Below are 21,030 nucleotides of genomic sequence, written 5' to 3' on the forward strand. Positions count from 1 at the left end.
TGCAAACTTACAGTCATAGTGGGAGGTTTTAACATACCTTGCTTGATAGATCAGTAAAATGTCTAAGAATATAAAATATTTGAATAAAAATTAGCAAACAAAATCTAATGCTCTTATATAAGAACAAAGCACCCAACAGGTATAGATATATATTCTTTTAAGAATATATGGAAATTTATGAAAATTCAACATATAATGAGACATAAGCCACATGGAAATTTATGAAAATTCAACATATAATGAGACATAAGCCAAGTCTCAAGTTTTGAAGGATTTAAATAATATAGAATATGGTCCTTACTGCAGGGCAATCAAGCTAGAGAGAAAAAACAAAAAGATGGCAAGAGAATTCCAATATGTTTAAAAATTAGTAGGCACAATTTAAAATAACTCATTGGTAAAATAAACCATAACTATATTTAGAAAAAATCTAGAACTAAATTTTCACATTAAAACTTGTGGAATGCAGTTAAAGTGGCACTTAGAGGGAATTTTATAGAATTCAATGCACATATGAAAAAATTGAGTCTGACAATAAATAAAAAATAATACATAATTACCAAATTGAGTTTATCCCAGGAACACAAATTTCACTTAACATTAAAAAATTAATTACATTAACGGATTAAAAGAAAAAAAATATATCTCCTCAACAGATGCAGAAACAGCATTTGATAAAATTCAAGATCCATTTACTCTTAGTAAATATGTAAAAGAAAAAGGGAAGAAGAATGCCTGCTATAGTTAGTTTTATTTGACATCTTACTGAAGGTCTTAGCTAGGACAATAAGATAAGGGAAAATGTAAATGATGTAAGAATTGTGAAAGAAACAAACCACAATCATTTTCTGCAGATTATATGATTTGTATGTAGAAAATGCAAAAGAACCTATAATTTATTAAAATTAATAAATAAGCTTAGTTTGTGGGACAAAAAGCTTTTATATATAAAAATCTTTTATATTTGCAATGAATTAAGAAATATTTTAATGTCAAACCACACACAAAAAGTTAAGTTCCTAGAAATAACTCTATTAAAATATATGTAGGTAGGACCTATATGGTAAAATTATAAAACTTTGATAAACATTTAAAAGTTCTAAATAAATGGGCATATTATACAAAATTCGATCTCCAAATTAACCTAGAGAGTCAATGCCATTGCAATAAAAATCCCAATTGTGTGTGTGTATGTAAATTGACAAGCTAATTCTAAAGCCCAGAATAGCCACAAAACTGTGAAAGAACAATATGGAAAACTTCCTCTTAAGATACTAAGACATATTTGTAAGGTATCATATTTAAGACTGTTGTTGGCCCAGAAATAGCCAAATAGACCAACGGAGCAGAATACAGAGCCTAGAAATACGGGAAAAGGATTTGTTTTTGTAATAAATGGTGCTAGGACAGTTGGATATCCACTTTAAAAAATGAAATTGGATGCCTACCTTCCACCACATTAAAAAATCAGCTACAAATGGATTACAGACTTGCATATGAAAGACATATCTATAAAGATTTTAGAGTTATAGATTATAGGACAATATCTTCCTGAATTCAGGAAAAGTGATTAATTCAACTAAATTAAAATTAAGAATTTTTGTTCATCAAAAGATTCCATAAAGAAACTAACAACGACAACCAAAAATGGCCCCAGGAGAGGCCCCAGAAATGGCCCCAGTTATATGAATGCATATAACTGACAAAAGATTCATATACAGAATATGTATTTCTAAGAAACCCTACAAATTAATTCTAAACATCAAACTAAAAACTTGTAAGAAACTAACATGCAGTTAAATAGAGGATATCCAAAATTAGGAAACGCAAATTAAACCACAAAAGGAGATTGTCAAACATTAAAATATCTGTCAATACCAAATGTTAGGCAGATGTGCATTAGAACTCATATAATGGTTTCTTAATTTTCACTGAGTGCAAGAGGGCACCACGGAACCTCCAGTGTTACGACATACTATCAGGCTCCATAGCTGCAAAACTTGCCATACACCTAGGGTTACTAATCTAGGGTTTGTTTTCACCTGCAAACGCTGGTTTATAGCAGTTCATTTTCGTAGCTACTATCAGTCTCCTTCCCTTTGTAGCCAATTTTTCTAGAAAGAATAGTCCATGTCTAGTATGAGCTCAGATTTTGCTTTCTTTTGCTACCTTTGCAATGCATGCTGGCTCTGTACATTCTCCTTCTTCTATTCTTTTGTCTTAGGCAGCAGGTGTTTTTCTTTTGGGGCACTGGAGGAACAATAAACTTCGTGGCTGAGGGATTTTAGCAGAAAGTCCCACAGCAATAAGGAAATCTTTCAGATAGGAAGCAACAGAAGGTAACTGGAGAAAGCATATGAAAATATACTGAATGGGGAAAGGCAGCTATAGACAGCCATGCCTGGTGGAACTTCCTCAGGCTCAGAGGCCAGCCTTCCCAAACAAGGCGGTCTCCTCCGACATTCCAACCCCATGGAGAAAGGTCTGGATTAGGGCTGGGGCAATGTGGTCAGTATTGGGTCTTAGGTGACTCAGAAACTGATAGAGGGTAATAGGTAGATCTCATCTGAGTGTTAGATGGTGCAAGGAAGAGAACTGGGTGGAACATTACAATTCTTAGAATTATTCCACTGCCTCAAAATAGGTAGACCTTAGGGGCCTTAAGAAATTACAAATATGAACCGATGTTTAGCTTATCTACCACTCACTGAATTCACTATGCATTTTAGTTGATAGCTGTCATTGGATTTTGAAGTGGAAATTAGAGCTTTGTTGCTATTTCTAATATTAGTTATAGCCAGACCAGATTAACAGGTAGGACTAAAGGTAGAGAGAGATTTAAAATTAAAGGCTCACATTCTGGTTGAGTACTATGTCAATCTTAAGTATAAAATGAGAAATTATAACAAAGATATTTAAAATAAATGAGTAAAAGTACATTTAAATGTAAACCAAGCACTTCCTTTCACCCTAAATCCTATACATGTTTTCTCGCTCTATAGGTAATTCCCATGGGGGTGGGTCATCAATCAACTACCTCCTTGAGCAGTTGTGTAATTTTGGCAACTGCCTCTGCTAGCCATATTTCCCGAGGATTCCACAGTGCCAAGAGTATCTGCCAAGAGAAGTCAAAATGCTGCTGGCAACCAGGAATTGGACTTGGTACAAATGGAGGTGTTCCAGTCCTCTGAATTTGCCAACTCCATTGTTAGAGGAATGTGATAAATGGTTGAGAGCATCTGTCCTTGTGAGCTGACAAAGATCCAAGCAGCTTAAAATATGACAGGAAGCCAGGCTTCTCTGGCTAATTGTGGGCAGTGTGTATCAGTCTACAACTGAATACTAGAAACAAAGAAATGTATCTAAAGGGCCATTTTCCAGGGATTTCTTTCTTTCAAAGCAGAAGTTAACAGCTCTTGCATTTGACTAGCCTGGAAATGACTTCTGGAACTAGTAGGGGAAAATGCTGCAGTTATATTCCAGGCCATAGAATGAGAATTCCAGGAATATTGAGCCATTAAAATTACTGTGTATAAAGAATCCACTTGAGGTTTTTTGATGACGATTGTTGTATCATTAAAGTTTGACGACTTCTTTCTTTCTTCCCCTTCCCTCTTCTAATTTGTCATGGCCCATTTAAGGGAACAAACTCTAAACTTTCAGCTATTAAAACAAAACACAAAACAGAGAATCACCTATAATTCCAATGTACATCTATCTATAAGCACAGTTAATTGTGGTTATAACCTTTCATTTTCCTCTTTCTTTTCTATGTATTTTTCTGCTTTACTGTTCCCTACATAAAGACATATATACAATTGTCTGTATGTGTATATATGCTTGGGCGGGGTATGTCAGAGTCACTGAAGGTTTCTGTTAACTAAATCCAGTGATCAATTCGTAATCCTCATCATGCCTGACCTGTCAATAGCATTCAACACAGGTGATTTTCTTCAAATACTTTGTTCACTTGGATCCCAAGATCCCATATTTTCCAGATTTTTTTCCTTCTACATCATTTATCTTTCTTTTATCATCTCCTTTGCTGGTTCCTCCTTCCTAAAAAGTTCAGTCCTTGAACTTCTCTTGGACCTACTCTCTTGGGAATCTTTTCCCGTTTATGACTCTAAATACTATTTACCTGCTGAGGACTTCCAAACGTACATGTCCCATAATTCTTACCTGAGCCCCAGGCTCATAGACATCTCTACCCTTATTTCCACTTGGAAGTTTAATAGGCATCTCAGAGGTGTCCAAAATAGAACTCCAAAGCCTAGCAAACCATTTACTACTAAAAAAAACAAACACCTCTTGCTAAGTCTTTAACAGTAACTCCAAATTTCCTGTTGCTCAGGCCAAATCTTTGGTGCCATCCCTGAGCCCTCTTTTTCTTTCACATCTCACATCCAGTCCATCTAGTGTTCAAAATATATCCAGAATCCAGCACTTCTCACAGCATCCTCCACACTACCATGCTGGTCTGAACCATGATAAACTTTTAAAAGAGTCTCCCTGCTTTAACTGTTGTCATCTCCAAGACTGCATGGTCCTGCTAAAACTAAAGTCAGATCATACCACTCTCCTCAAAACACTCCAATGGCTTCTCACGTTACCTAGACCAAAAGCCAAAGTCCTTACAATGGCCTACTAACATTCTGTGTGCCTTACTTTTTTAATTGAAAAATATATATGAGGCAGCATATTGGTGGTTAAGAGCATGTGCCCAGGGTTAGATTGCTTGTGTTCAAAGCCTGGCTGTATTAGCTGTGTGACATTGGGTACGTTATTTAACTGCTTGGTGGCTAAATTTCCTCATCTGTTAAATGGAATTATAATATCTATCTCATAGAGTTGTGGTGAAGATTAATGGATATTTATAACATCCTTACAATAGTGCTGGCATGTAATAAATATAAAAGTTTTTTTAAATGACAAATTAGGCATTTTGTATTACTAGCACAAGATTTCATCATAAATTCTGCACATAAAAAATGTCTCCAATGGTTCCATCTTTAAGAATTTATACATATCCCAAACATCTCTCAAAAAGGATGGAAAATGTTTTGGTTAAACAAATTTAAAATGAACCATCATTGTTTTATTCTTTTTGTTTATTCTGAGTTCAAAGTTATATAGCATGACTTATACTTTTAAATATTTTGGTACTTTTTAAGCATTCTTATACCAAACTGCTTTATTATTCACTTACTTCCTAACCGAACAATACTTTCATTCCTAAGATAGGTGTGACTTTTTTTCCAATTTATTGTATAGGTTGCTTTATAAGATACACTTGTCTGCTATTATGGCTTTTATTATTGCATTAAAATAAAACCATTTAATCTAAACTGATAAAAAATGAAACCTTAAGATGTATTCTTACATAAACCTATGATGGGCACAGTAGGGAGAATAAGTCATGTGGACTTTCCAGAAGATAGTCATAAAATTAGTTGACTTCGTAGTGGAAAAAATACTATAGACTCAATTCTAAACATGGCTTTAATCATTTAAATCTATCTGTAGAGGGCCACCAGCCAGAGCCTATCATAAGCTCACTTCTTACTTCATTTTACAGGTTTTTTTAATACTTGAGTATAATTGAAGAATAAAGAATACCCCCAAGGCATCTCCACCCCCTCCCACACACAAACAATTCAACACAATGCATACCCATACCCTTTACAAACTGCTTTATGGTCCACAGAGAAGACAGGGCCCTTTACTCAGAAGTAAATATCTATCAGTTATTTGAAGTGGAAAGACCTATTTGAAAAGAGGTAAAATATACATTTGAATACAAGGGAAGTCACTTATTTGTTCAGAAGAACAAAGGGAATTTGTGGAAGATTTGTGAAGGGGTTATAATGTCTATTTAAGGGAATATAAATTAGAAATTTTTTTGATAGTTGAGTTTAACTTATAGAATATGTGGTGTGAAATTTTGTTAATTCTGGAAAATTCTTCCAGTTCTAAATGGAATTTTGGCATAAGCTGGTCCTGTTGCTAGAATTCTTAGAGTTCCATGCATATTGCATGTTGAGGTGGGGTACCGATCTGCTTCCAGGTAAAAATAACCTTCACATATTTGCCAACAGCAAGATGTCTCAGGCTCAGCAACCATGCAGTTGAGAATCTCTTTGAGGATGTGAGAGGAAAAACAATACTATTGTGCCTGCACATTAGAAACAGAGACAACATTTAATGGGCATTTGCTTAGTTAAATCAGCATCATCATTTCACAGTATTTACATGTTCAAAGGATATACAAATGATAGTGCCCTTCTAAAATGTCATTGTAATTCCTGTCAAGTGACACTTTTCCTTACTTTTTTTTTTAAAGAAAGTTGGCCTTGAAACACCATCCAGACAAGAATCCAGATGATCCTGCTGCTGCTGACAAGTTTAAAGAGATCAACAATGCCCATACAATACTTACTGACATGTCCAAGAGAAACATATATGACAAGTACGGATCGCTGGGACTCTATGTGGCCGAGCAATTTGGAGATGAAAATGTTAATACCTACTTTATGCTGTCAAGCTGGTGGGCAAAGGTGAATCATATTTTTTTCCCTTCAAAACCAATTTCCTGTTAGATGATAATGATATTCACTCTTTTATACCCAATCTCTAAAAAAGCCTAACCTTATATATTATTAAATCCTTTTTAAAAAAAATATATCTCTATTTATTTCAGAGAAAGGAAAGGAGAGAGAGAGAGATAGAAACATCAATGATGAGAGAGTCACTGATAGGTTGCCTCCTGCACCCCCCCCCCACTGGGGATCGAGCCCACATCCCAGGCATGTGCCCTGACCCGGAATCGAACCTGGATCGCCTCGATCCTAGGTCGATGCTCAACCACTGAGCCATGCCCGGCCAGGCATATATTATTAAATTCTTGTAAGTAAAAGGAGATATAGCTTTGATGGAAAGCTGTTATCTGAGGATTGTTTTTGCTTTAGCTCATCAAATGATTGTAATATACAGCATGACTTGAAATACTTCCAGACATTAATTATATTTGAATTTGAAGCTTCAGGTTAATTCTGACTGCCTTCTCTCCCCTCATAGTGACTAATTAAGAAATGACTCATTGCTCAAAACTGAAAATAATTTATGAGTGTGACGAGTGTTTAATAAATTATTATTAACAAATTTAGCCATGTACTTTACTATTTGTAGCATAGGCTACATCAGCAAACACAGTACTTAGGAGAGTGCATGACAATTATGTCATAGGCTCATGTGGAGCCTGTGGTGAGGTAGTGAAGGAAATGAGGGGGAAAGGAGAGAATTAAGTAGTGAAGGACAGGAAGTTGGAGAGACAGAGAGAGGGAGAGAGAGAAAAAAAATTTCTGGTCAAGAAAATGGCAACATTTTTAAGGACTTAGTGCAATCAGAACTGATTTTTGACAGTAAATTTTGCGTGGTTTCCTAGGAATCCCTAGTATAATGTATGTTTGGTGACGATTCTGTATGAGTTTCAATATCCTTATCTTCTGATAAAAATGTATTTGCGTATGAACATACAGATAGCCCACCAGCATATTTTTGGACAATTCACATACATCTGAACAGTTCACACATTTTGTGAAATCATATGAACTCACATTCATGAGCTGTAATTAATCATTTAAAAAGTTGCTGATTTCCAAATAGACCCATTTCATGTTCTGTAGTATTCTGATTGGTATTTTCTTCCACTAAAATACATATTGCTACATTGAAGAGTTTTATATATGCAGGAAGAGAATGTTTTTGAACATAAGTATGGAGAGAGTCTGCAACTTAAAGCCTCATTTGCCTTCTTCAGCTTCCATACTTCCTTTTCTTGGGGATAACTAGGATTCCCACTGAAAATCCCTTTCTTTATTGTTGAAGATTTGGGAAGGAGACAAGTTCCTACCAAGCATATCTGGAACTTGGAATGAGAGTGTATGTACTGACAATGTCACTTCTGATGATAGATTGAAATGTTCATATAACAAAATGGGCTTTTGGGGGGCTTGCCTAGGAACCTAACCTCCAGACATAACACTTTTCCCATAGGAAGGTCCATCTGGAATTCTAGATTATTTGCACACTGGCACTTGATTGCATATTGGGACTCGCCTGCATAAAAATGAGAATAGGTTTCTTTATTCAGAAAGTTGACAAAATTAATCAAAATTTATAGACAAGAAGATGTCCAGTAGTGTAAGAGGTATATAAAGTAATTTCTGATGTGGCTCTTTAAAAATGGGCCTACAGCCCCACCAGGAGTGGTTCAGTGATTGAGCGTTGACCTAGGATCCAGGCGATCGGGGTTTGATTCCCAGTCAGGGCACATGCCCAGGTTGCGGGCTTGATCCCCAGCAAGAGGGGCATGCAGGAGGCAGCTGATCAATGACTCTCTCATCATTGATGTTTCTGTCTCTCTCTCTCTTTCTTCCTTTCTCTCTCTGAAATTAATAAAAATATATTAAAAAAAATAATAAAAAATAAAAATGGGCCTACAAAAAATTCTTCCTTTCCCTTCTACTTGTGTCAAAGCTTAATTGCACAGGGCCCATTAGAGTGGCCTGGCACACAGTGATCATGTATTAAGTAAGCACTGTATGAATGAATGTGTACCAATGGAAATATGTATTTTAAAAATATTGGACACCTACTTGCACCTAGTACCATGCTAAGCACTGAAAGGGATAAGACAAGGTTATTTCTGCAACAGACAATCTAGTGGAAACAACTAAATAACAAAACAGTATATGAATTAAAGGAAATTTCCAGAAAAGAGAAAAATTTGGGAATTGCATAGTAAAAATTTTAAAAAGGACAAAAGTAGGTAAAGAAAGGAGGAGCTTGTTGGGGCAATGACTCAAGAATACTGCACAGGAAGGTCTCAGAGGTAGTTGCTGAGGAGGAGGGTGTTACAGTTTTATTTTCAGAGTAATTTACCTGAGTTTATGAAAATGTAGATTGCAGTGGTGAGGGTGTGACTAAGGCTCCCTCACTCCAAGCTGCCCATAGGCTCCACCCCACAACTGGGGCCAGAGTCAGATAGATGGAGTCCTGGGCTGGGAAGCAGGAATGGGGTAAGCGAGGTTCATCAACGTAAAAGACACCACCTTAAGTCTCTGAAGAACTGCAAACACATGCAGTGATCTTTATCTCCTTTGTTCCTTTTATTAGCTAAAATCTGCATTCTGATTCAAAGATGTATAAATCACTTCCTTTCTATTTCAAATAACATTTTAAATAAAATTATAAATTTATTTTTCTCAGTTAACAAAACTTGGCTTATTTTAACCTCAAATTGAGGGGTTGGGAGAATTTCTTTTAATCTTTAGCTATGGCAAACTTAGCGAGCAAATTTCTATGCCTGTGGGGGGATCCTGGTGCTATTCACTAGGAGGGACAAATCATTTGCTTATCTATTACTTCATACATTCATTAATTCAACCAGTATTTACTAAGTGACTGCCACATGCCAGGTACTAAATCCTTAGGTAGGAGGGGTTGAAAGATGACTAAATATAGTTCTAGCCTTCAAGAATCTCCCAGTCTGAGATAGACCTATAAACTGATAAGTGTCCTAAGTGTCAACAAATAAAGCACCATGGTAGAAGTTTGTATGAAGTACAATTGGGGCACGAAAGGGGAGAGGGTCAGAAAAGATGTCATAGAGAGGATCTTTGAGATGACTCTGAAACACAGATTGGCTATTTGTTAGATGGCTGGTGGAGGTAGGTGGCATCTAGGCAGATGAATCCATGGTGACAGCAAAGCTATGGCAGGAACAGGGCAGGCTGGTGCAGGGAAGAGGTTGGCAGAGGCCAGATGACCATAATAAGGAGCTCCAGCCTTATCTAAGAGACAGTAGAGTAGCTGCACGCATTCAAGAGGACATATATTTCAGGAAGCTCCAGCAGCAATGCACAAGGTGGATTAGGAGGCAAGAGTGGAGGCAGGGAGGCCAGTTATGAGGCTACTACTGAAATGTCCAGAGCAGAGATAACAGGATCTATTCTAAAGCCCTACCAGCCAGGATAGAGACGAGGGGAGAGTGCAAAAGAAACTGAAGAGAGAGACTCTGCTGAGACTAAGAGGAATGTGGTTAGGGGAGGGGGAGCCATCAACAGCTCCCTTGGTGAGAATGATTCTGCCCCCTTGGTGAGACCTGTAGAGGTTTTGCTTGCTGGTTGGTTGGTTGATTGGTTGCTTTGTTTGCTTTACTCTTAATAATGATCACCATAGCTTAAGAATAAAGAAGAACATGTCATACATCATTACTTTGGCTACAAGTCATTTCCTCTGGGTTTAACTTGCTAGGCAGAACTCTATGCGGAATTTGTTTCCAAAGAAACTAAAAAGATTACATTGCAATAAGGATGAGGGTGCAGGGTGGACTGTGATGTCTTCAGGCCTCTGGAAGTACATGGGTACACACTTAATTTCTGGGGTTCTCCCATGCCCTCTACTCCTCACCCCCGTTTTGCTTTTCCCGTTTCTCCTAGACCCTGTTCGTCATTATTGGCCTCCTGACCGGCTGCTATTTTTGCTGCTGTCTATGCTGTTGTTGCAACTGCTGCTGTGGACGCTGCCGGCCCAAGTCATCGGAGCCAGAAGAGGACTTCTATGTGTCCCCAGAAGATCTTGAGGAGCAGATCAAAACCGACATGGAAAAAGGTAGAGTAAGATGAGAGCAGAGGTAGTGGGTGTCCCTTCACAGGCCTGGCCAAGCACCAGGTCCCACGGTGATGGTTATCACTAAAATGAGAGAAATCCATCAACCAAGTGGGGAGAGCCCCACAGGCTGTCAGCCTTGGTATTTCTTTTGCAGAGAATGAAAGGACAGATACTTTTACCAGCAACAGAGAAAAACAGAGCCTGACATTATTAGAAAGAAATCATGAAATATGCTGATCTAGTACAATATGCAAAACTCGTATACAACTCATGGTCTCATTGTAAGACTTTGAGCTCTGGGCCCAGGGAGGTTCAGTAGTGCCCAGGGGTAGGAGAACCAAGGTAGAAATTTCTCCCAAGAGAAGCATTTCAGCCTATTAATTTAATATCTCTATTCAAATAGAAGGGAATGGACATGAGGAAAAGTCAACAACCCTTCACTTTTCTTCTTTTTGATTACTTGATAATGAGTTTTGGGTAGAACTAGGGGAGCATAGTCTTTCTTCCCTAGAAATGTAGCTTCCTTCCAAACCTACACATTTAGAGCTAGCCTCAAACCAGCATGAAGGATATTGTCCTATGTAAATAGGACTATTTGCTTTGCTAAAATACCCCCACATGTCTATCTATGTATATGCATAGCCATGATATATAACTTGATTTTTAAGTTCATTCTGCCCAGAAATCATAAAGAAAAAAATGTAGCTAATGATAAAATCTCACAGAATTTACAGCACCAAGAATACTTCATATTCTCTGAAAAATGTCTTTGTTTAAACAAGCTGGAGTCAAACCTGCCATTGTCCTCTCTGTGTTGTAGCCATAATCCTACTGCCATTTTCTCCTGTAGAATGCATAATTATTCTGAATTATAGACTTTATCACTAAATCACAAAGAACCCTGGACAGCCAAATAAGAGAATTATTTGGTAATTCAGATAGTGGCCCAGTGTTGTCAGAACTGCTGAAATTAGGAATGGTGCACTTCTTTGGACTGTACCATACCTTGATTCTTTGCATCACAATGAAACAGAAATTCCATGACATCAAGCAGCAGACTGCTTAAAGGCTGGCATGTATCTTTTATTCCCGATCAAATATGATGCCAAGTAGTATCCAGTTATTACTCACCCTGACTCCAGCTTAAAGGAAGGAGTCTTCAATCATGTGAATCATGCTTAGTCTCACATCATTTGGGGGTTGGGGGCTCATAGAGGACAGAAGAGATTTTTCTGTAACCTGCGATCCCTTCCTATAGGGGCCACTGGGTGGCCAGTTCAGGAAACAGGGTTGTTCTTACAATTTTTTATTACTGTCCCTGGAGACAAATTATGGGTCCATGGTGAAATGTGATTACAAGTTTCTTTTGCCTTATTTGGGATATAAAAGGACAAGTCTTTTAATGGTGGCATAAATATCAAAATGGGCTAAAAAAAGATACATATATACAAAATCCTCTTCAGAGAAGGGGCATAACTTGTTTAGGAATAATGAGCCCATGTATTAATCCCATCTGCTCTTGCGAGGGAGATAAACTATTGAAAGATCATGTCAGAGGTCTGTCCCCATTGTTCATAGGATCTCCCAAAACATCCATCAATCCTGTCTAGTACTCCCCAGTCACTGACAGAGGGTAGGAAGGAGAGCGTTGTCGTTGTCATCCACTGTAACAACTTTATCTTAACTTGTCTTTTATACAGCGCAACCCAAAACTAGGTGAATTGAACCTAGATATCATAAATCCAGTGTTCACAATTCTCTGAAAAGCCTCAAAGTCTTTCCTCTTTTAAATTAGATCAAAGTCCCACCAGGTCATTTCAGCAGACCTTCTTTGCAGAAGATTTCTTTTTTGGAACAGAAATTCATCCTTGGTGCCAAATTCCACTCAGGTTTCCTCCCTGCAGGGTGACTGGTGATAAATCTATGTGCCTCTCACTGTTCTCAGTTCTGATTCCCCTAGAGCTACCAATTCCATTGCAGAGGTCAGATTATAGACTAAGTAAAATCATGATCCCATTTGACTATGTTACTAAGAAGTCTTAAACAAGAAGGAAAAGCTTTATTCCATTCCTAAATATTTAAAAGCTCCTATGCAGAGTTAATCCAGGTTTTGCAGGGCCTAAAACTTGTACAATTTGGGCAGTCCTTTTTAAGCAAAAGAACACAATATTACAAATGCAAAATTGAATCAGAAAGTGAATATCAATTTAGAATGAGAAGTCGCAAGAAATTGCAAAGTTTAAAAACTGACAAATAACAAAAATATCACAAAATCTAGAAAAATAGCAATAATTTAATTAACTCCCTAGCACATCTCTGTAATACTTTTACCCTATGCTTTCTGGGTGCATATTCTTTGTTTGCCTCTTCATTTAACAATAATTTTATAATATCATTTTCTGTAATAGTAAAATCTGTCCACAATAATTCCTCTAGCATGTTTGATCAAAAATTGTTTTTTATGATTGATAGGTTAGAAAAGTTTCAGTTTTACAACTCATTACTGGTAATGTTGTCTAAATTTTTAGGGATTTGAAAGCTTAATGGTCTGCGGTGCTCGGGCAGGCTAAATAACCATCTCAGACAGGTGAATAAAGAAAAATTAAGTTTATTAAAAGGGGATGGGGCTATTCAAAGGGCAGAGCTACACAGCTCTGAGTCCATGATGGCAGACTTGGGGCAGTGAAACAAGAAACAGCATAGAAGATACAACAGGAGAACAAAGGCTGGGCTGCTCTGGCTCACTGAGAAGTTGGAGAAAGAGAAAGAAGGGGGCCTTGGAGACAGGTCTGGGGGTAAACCTGAGATGAGCTGCTGCTCCCCATTGCTCCCCTGCTTGCAAGTCTTGTGGGATGGAGGGATGGAGATGGTGCTAGCATGCTCCCCTTCTGAGCGCATGCTGGGTCCTTTGTCCTGAGCATATGTATCTCTTTCTTACAGGCAGGTAGGAATCTTAAGGAGGTCTCAGGGGAGGGTCTCAATAGAATATTCATCAGCTTTCCAGGTGTGCTCTTTCAGGGACATCATCTCTACTGATTGGTCACTGCCAGGGCAGGGGGTCAGTCATTAGTCAATGTATCTAGTCCTGAGTCAGTGAGGCACCACTGGTCTGGTTTCGCTGCTTATCTGGGCCTGGAACTGAAATACAACTGAGGCCTAGATGTTATCTTTAGGGAGGAAGCGGGTCTAAACCATGACCAGCAATATGCTAGGGGAGAAGAGATTATCCTGGGGATAAAGTCCTTGTTTTCCCAGTTTTGTCCCCTTGCTAGGCATCCAGGCCTTCCTGCCCTGGTGAGTTTCTGTACCCTAGTTTCTATACTTGAGTTTCTGTACCTGGCCCATCTAACAGGATTGTTGTCAAATCTGTGAAAGTTGGTTTCATATATAACATGTAAAATTTGGAAAAATTTTCCCACACACCAGTTTTTGACTCTGCATACTTCCAACCTTGTTTCCCCTATATCACCCAATACTTCCAGGATCAGAGCCCACTGGACACATTCATGTTGTGTGACACCACCGCTGGTGTGGATCTTCATGCCCCCTCAGCAAGTGAATTGGCATAGTGAGCTATAGGATTATCCCTAAAGCCATTCCTATGCCAGTATAGCTACCAATAATTATACACAGAGTTGCTGCAAGCCACAAAAACATATCACACTAAACACAAGTGAAACCTATCCCCAACTATACTTCCCCTTAACTGAATCTCCAAAATGTCCATAGCCCCTCTGTGGCCAATCCTCAAGAAGAAAAACATGATGGAGGAAAAGTGGAAAGAGACAGTGTTTGGTTATGGTTAAAATATCTTACTTTTGCAAATCTACAAAAATGTAAACACATTTATAGGATCCCAAAAGGCCCTTGGAAGGGTCTGCACAATCAAAGGTCCCTGAAGCTTAAATTTCATTAACTGTACAGTAACTTCACCACCACTGCTCCTCAGTCTAACATTTATTTCATTATGAGAATTTATGCCTTGACACTAGCTAAAGCCTAAGATACCTTTTGATGCTATAACATGGTACTAGTCTCTGTTCAAGAGTAGTGGTACAGAGTGGGATTTGGTAGTAGAGAGGACGGATTTGCTTAGGTTATTGTTTCTCCTTCAACTATGTGAATGGGTATAATCCAGCTCTATCCTTAAGAAATAAAAGGGAAACATTGAAAAGGGTGGCATCTGTAATATTAATTGGAAACTATAGAATTTAAAAACTGATTCTCATCTCTATCTCAAGATAAAAATGTACTCTCAGTGGAATCCTAGGAACACAGGAATTCTATTATTCTTATGGATCAGTCAGGAACAAATATAAGAGAGATAGGGTCTGGGGTGGGATAAAGCCCATCCTTCCTTTTTGTCTTGGAAACTTGAAATATAAGGATAAATTCTTTCTTTCAAAGGTTCACAAATTAGAAGTTTCACTTTGAGAACTTTTTAAAAAGTAAGTTTTTATTGATTATTAGAGAGGGAGGGAGAAGGACAGGGATATAGAAACACTGATGAGAGAGAGAGACGTCATCTATTGGCTCCTTCCTGTACGCCCGCTACTGGGGACCCAGCCCACAACCTGGGCATTCTGCCTTGACTGGGAATTAAACTGGTGACCTCTTGGTTCATGGGTTGACACTCAACCACTGAGCCACACCGGCCAGGCCATTTTGTGAAGTTTTGAGTGTTATAAGAAACAAGCTCATTTAGACCCTATTTCTGTGTTAGCGGAAGGCCACAATAAAATCAGAATTCTACTATCCAAAAGGAATTTATAGACCTTCTTGAGGTAGAACCCCATTCCCTGGGGGGTGTGTGTGTGTGTGTGTGTCTGTGGGGGGGGAGTACAGAGGCAAGAGCATAAATGGGAGCTAGTTATCCCTGAACAGTCTGGCACAGCAAACCAAAAACATAAGAGATAAATTCAGGAATATTTCCCCCCAAGCTGAAGGCAATAGATTGAAAACTCCTAGTTAAACCCAAAAAATTTCTTGTGGAGTCATGATTTCCCCCTTCTTTTTGGAAGGAGAGGAAATAAAAGGGAACAAGTTAATTAAAGGAGGAGATTTTATAGTGTTGACCTTAGATCTAAAAATGTGAGATTCAGTGCACAGAAAAATCTGTTGATTGCTTAACTATTCCTGCTACTCACCTGGATGAAACCCAAATAAATTCTCAGCCCCACTGAACTGAAAAGGCCATACAGCTTGTAATTAGATTCTTGCTCTTGGTCAAGATATTGAGACATTTACTGTACTTGCTGTCCAGCATTCATCGCACTTTACAGACCAGAAAAAGGACATCAAGGAAAATATTAAATTATTCCTCCTTTTTGCAAAAAAATTTTTATCGATTTTTAGAGAGAAGAAGGGAGAGGGACAGAGAGATAGAAAATAATTCTTATAACTAGTCCAAAGCTCTTTGCTGTTTCTTTATATGAAAATATTAAGTAAGCATCATCAAAGTCCTGGGCCCAGGGAGCAGGACGAGTGACTCAGCTCTGAATGTTACCCCAGAAGCAGCTCAAAGTGGACCCGAGGTTTCTTCAATTTTCAGCACTAAAGTTCAGTGAGCAAATTTACTCGACAGGTTTTTCGAGAGAGTTTTTCAATAGCAAACATTAATTGAGCATTTAATATTTGCCTAACACTATGCTAAGAGGTAGAGAAAAGACATGGTGCCTGTTGCCTTGGATCTTACAATCCAGCAGAGAAGATGGGGAGATGTATATTCAACAAATAATCACACCGAGTTAATTTTCAGGTACAATAAGCTCACTAAAGGAGGAGTACTGGGGCTGTGATAGTGAACACTAGGGGGCCTGACCTGGAAGCAGGTAAGGACAGCTTCCCTGAGGAGGTAACATTTAAGGCTGAAGACTTAAAAAATGAGGAACAGTTAAGGGGTAGGGGATTATGGGGATGGAGAACCCTAGAAGGGATGAACCTTGATGTCAGCAAAGCATTTGGCACAGTATCTCCCAATATCCTGTGGATAAGATAGCAAACGGCGCTCTAGATGTCAGGCAAGGCAGGTATAGTCACACTGGGCTGTTCTATTGGTGAAACAGAAGTTGTGCAGAGATCATATTTGCAAATAACCTCAAACTGAAATATGCTCAGACAAAGGCCCATATCATCCTAGTAAAATGTGATAGATGGAAAGCAGTTGGAATCCTGGACAGTTCATCAGAGAAGAGCAAGAGTGGTAGGATTTAACTTGGAAGAGGGGAAAGGGATTGAGAGAAACCCAGAAGGCTCTGAGGGGAAAAGTGCAAAAAGGCAGAAGAGAGGTGAAATATTATCCAGCCATAAGAAGGAATGAAGTACAGTGTGCATGAACCTAAAAACATGATGCTAAGTGAAAGAAGCCAGAAATGCACAAATATTGTATGATTCCATTTATATAAAATGTCCATAAAATAGATAAAACCATAGAGGCAGAAAACAGACTGATGATTGCAGGGGCCGGGGGGGGGGGGGGGGGGGGGAGGGGGAAGGGAGGAACAGGGAGCAGCTGCCTAGTGGTTACTGGGTTCTGGGTTAGCTACAGCCATCATGTTGTACATTACATCGCCAGTACTTATTTACCTTATAACTGGATTTTTGTACCTTTTAACCACCTTCATCCAATTTTCCCTCCCCTCTTCCCCTCTGGTAACCACAAATGAGATATCTTCTTTTTTCTTCAACTGTTGACCTGGTCTTCCCTGTTACCAGCATCTCCACCTTCCAAAGAATGGGTGGTCTTTTCCTTCATTCCATCTCATGGAGAAGATAATTTGAAGGGCCACAGGAAGTTGTTTGCTTCTTAGAAGTGTTTTCCAACAGTATAGATCCCATGATCACCTTCATTCTGATTTATACACTATTATTGTATTCTAGTTTTAACTTAATTTTAAGCCTCATGAATTATTATTGCTTTATACAGTCAATAATAATTTAGTTTTACTCACATATCTACCATTTTCTTTGCTAACCATTCCTTTCTACAGCATAAACTTTCTATCTGGTAACTCTTTCTGCCTGAATTACATCTTTTAAATTTGGTCTGCTGATGGTACTATTTTTGTTTTGATTATCTGAAAATACTTGTATATCATGGTGTAAAAAAAAGAATGTAACAATAAGAGGGTTTGTCAATAAATTTAAATTGATAAGTATCTTTTAGCATATTAGAAATATAATGCCATAGTTTTCTAGCTTCCATATTTGCTATAGAACAACAATATACCTGTGTTGTTCTTCAATGTCACTAAGATGTTTTAAAAATGAGTTTCTCTTTATTATCCTGGTTGGTTTTTAAATCTGTAGATTGATGTCTTTCATCAATTCTAGGACATTCTTGGCCATTAAGTCTTTAAATATTGCCTCTGCTCTTCACTTCTTTATGAAAGTCTTATTAGATATGTTAAGCTGTATCATTCTATTTTTCATGTCTTTTAACCTCTTTTATATTTTACTTATTTGTTTCTCTGTGTCACATTATGATTAATCTCTTCAGATATCTTCCATTTCACTAATTCTCTCTTTAGCTGTTGAACTCATTCATCAAGTTTTAAAATTTCAGATGTTTTAATCACTAGAAGTTCTTTTTTATTAATTTAAAAATTCATTTGATCATTTAAAAACAAATCTATTTTAAAAATATTGTGTCTGGTAAGTGCAGGATTTAAAGTCTTTCTGGGTCTGATTTGGGCCTTCTGTTATTCCTACTGGCTTTCATTCAGTATGCATTGTTTCTATCTGAAATCTTTCCTCAATATCTCTCTCTCCATTCCTCCTTCCATTTTTCCCTTCCTCTCTTCCTCCTTCCCTCCCTCCTATATCCTATCTCTTATCTCTCCTTGTATTTGTTTTTACTATGAGTTCATGTTTCTTGCAAGGTTTTGATTCTTTGAGGCCTGAGTTAAAGGTGGGGCCTTTCACTTCTTCTAGGTGCTTGGGAGCACATCTTGCACTGGACCATTTTAAACTAAATTATCAGCTTGAGCTATCTTTGGACATACAGGTACTATACATTTGGTCTGCCAATTTGTGTGCTCATTAGCTTGCCATTAAATATTTTTAGGGGAGCCCTTTTCTCCCTCACTTCAGCACCAAAACTCAAGACTAAAAGATTTCCTTGCAGATTTAGAGGTATGGTGATTTAGAGAGCCATAATCATTTTGGGAATTGGCTTTATGTAGGGAGCTTCCTATTAGGCAAACTCTGGGTTTTGGCCTCTCCCAACAAGAGCTGTATATGCAACTGTGCACTGTACAACTCTAGGGGTCATTTTTCATATAAATATATATAGTCTATATGACATATGTAGTGGGCCTATCCTCATTCCCAAAAGATGGTAAAAACTAAACCAAGTTCAACAATTGCCTCAAACTGAAAGCTGGGTTCAGTGCTTTGGTTTTATATTTCTATTACTGATAGAACTGATAGAAGAGTAAAGACAATGTCTCTTCCCTTCTGAAGTCCTTTAAATGGTAGCCATCCTCAATATCTTATTGAATTGATTTGCCAATCATCATTTCAACAAAAATATCCACCACTTGCCCCATTAAAGAAAACATAGCATGATAAGAGGGTATTTATTGTTTTGCTTTGTTTATTTTTAGATATGGACTTTCCAGTTGTTCTCCAGCCTACAAATGCAAATGAGAAAACACAGCTAATCAGAGAAGGACCTCGAAGTTATTGCACAGACTCTTAATACTGAGCCCATTGAGGGTCCACAGTACCTTCTCTTGGTTCAACCATGTCTCCAGGTGGTCGTGGGGAGAGGGTAGGAGGCATGAAATGCTGTGAACTTTTCCACATTTGTATTTTATTTTTAGGTTAGGGAAAGATAACTTTCCCTACATAACTTTCTCAGTATGCAGACGTACTCTTTAAGTAGAATTCCTAATGAAACACTCCATTTCAATGAATAAAGACTTGAAGAGTTGTATTATGCTCCTTGCATGAGGTAAGACAGCGGCACAGGAAAGGCTTTATGAATCTGCCCTTTATGTGAGCCAGACCTCATTCCTTATAGACTAAAATAATATTCTAAAGAACAGCCTACTTTTCATCTATTTAGCTAAATGCAATATTCATATCTGCCATAAATACCAGCAAAATATACACAGGAGGAATTTTTCATGTGTGGAGATTTATCCTTATAAATATTCAATATGACTACAGAAATATTTCAAAAGGCAGGAAAAATTATTAGGTAAAAAAGACAAACTATATTATTTTAAAGTATATTTTTGAAAGATTAAAAATTTTAATTTATTGAAAATTGACAAAACCAGGAAGACACAGGGTTTGTGCGTACTTTTAGATTAGCATAAAACAAAACTCCAACCTGGATTTTATAAATGATCCAGAAAAAATCATTCTGAGCCCAAACCAGTCCCAAGCAATGTGTTGATCATTTTTAAGTAAAAATTATTTCTGCACAACTGGCCTAGCTAGACTAAAGAAAAAAACAACACATGAGATAAAAGGTAGAATTCTAAATCCGATAGCCTAAATTTAAAGACATATCACTTGTCCCACTTTTTGGTGGGATTAATTGCATTGACCAGAAAACGCTCCTCTCTCTGCTTGTTAAACATTTAAGCTTAGAGGTCATCTTTGCATTTACTTATTTGATCCTGATATTCATTATGTGGTGGAAACCATGTGCTATTTCTGAACAGTACAGCAGCAAAAATGTTTGTTTTTCAAGGTCGTTCTTAGATCTTTCTATAACATTGCATTTTTCAAGATCTTGTTGTTTTTTATATGATATTATAAAATGCCCTTTTCCTTTTTCTTTGTTCCCCTACCACCAAATTATAATTAATTAAGGTTAAATATACATTGTGAGAATTGGTGTGATATTTCTTACAGTCTGATGTCATTAAAACTCTGCTTTAACTCTTGAGTTATTGGAATTTTTTAAAAAAAATCTACATAATCAAGTAGAAAGGGCCCTGGTTTGAAAGTTAAGAAACTTTCTAATCTCAGTTCTAATTAACTAGCCCTTTGACTACGTGAGGTGAGAATAATATGGCTCATCTCCCTATGACTGTTTTCATATCTGCTGTCATCTTCAGTAAAACCAGATGAAAGACTTGAGGTGAAAGAACTCTGAAAAGTCAAATGTTTAACAAATATAAGGTGATCTTACATCAATTTGCATATGTTGCTACACACAGAAAAATGTAATGTGAATTTCTTATGTGCATGAACTCTCATTCAATAAGACCCATGAAGAAACCCATACTAACAGCCCCAGTGATGAGCTCAGAACTCTGAGATAAATAGCCCCACCTGTGGATAATTGGAGCCACTACATTTCTTTCGTGAGGCCTTTTTTTTTTTTTTTTTTAAATA

General features: G+C 37.5%; 1 protein-coding gene across 1 annotated transcript in view; it reads left to right on the forward strand.

Annotated features, from left to right (window-relative positions):
* Positions 1-19,375, forward strand: part of DNAJC5B (DnaJ heat shock protein family (Hsp40) member C5 beta) — a 28,675-nt gene extending 9,300 nt beyond the window's left edge. Inside the window, exons 2-4 of the mRNA XM_087825171.1 lie at positions 6,344-6,557; positions 10,503-10,674; positions 19,281-19,375. Of these exons, the coding sequence (XP_087681297.1) occupies positions 6,344-6,557; positions 10,503-10,674; positions 19,281-19,375 (481 nt within the window). The remainder of the gene's footprint in view (positions 1-6,343; positions 6,558-10,502; positions 10,675-19,280) is intronic.
* Positions 19,376-21,030: the final 1,655 nt, after the last annotated feature.

The sequence above is a fragment of the Miniopterus natalensis genome, chromosome 16 (genome assembly GCF_054644295.1).
Source record: "Miniopterus natalensis isolate mMinNat1 chromosome 16, mMinNat1.hap1, whole genome shotgun sequence".
In the NCBI taxonomy this organism is placed as follows: Eukaryota; Metazoa; Chordata; class Mammalia; order Chiroptera; family Miniopteridae; genus Miniopterus; species Miniopterus natalensis.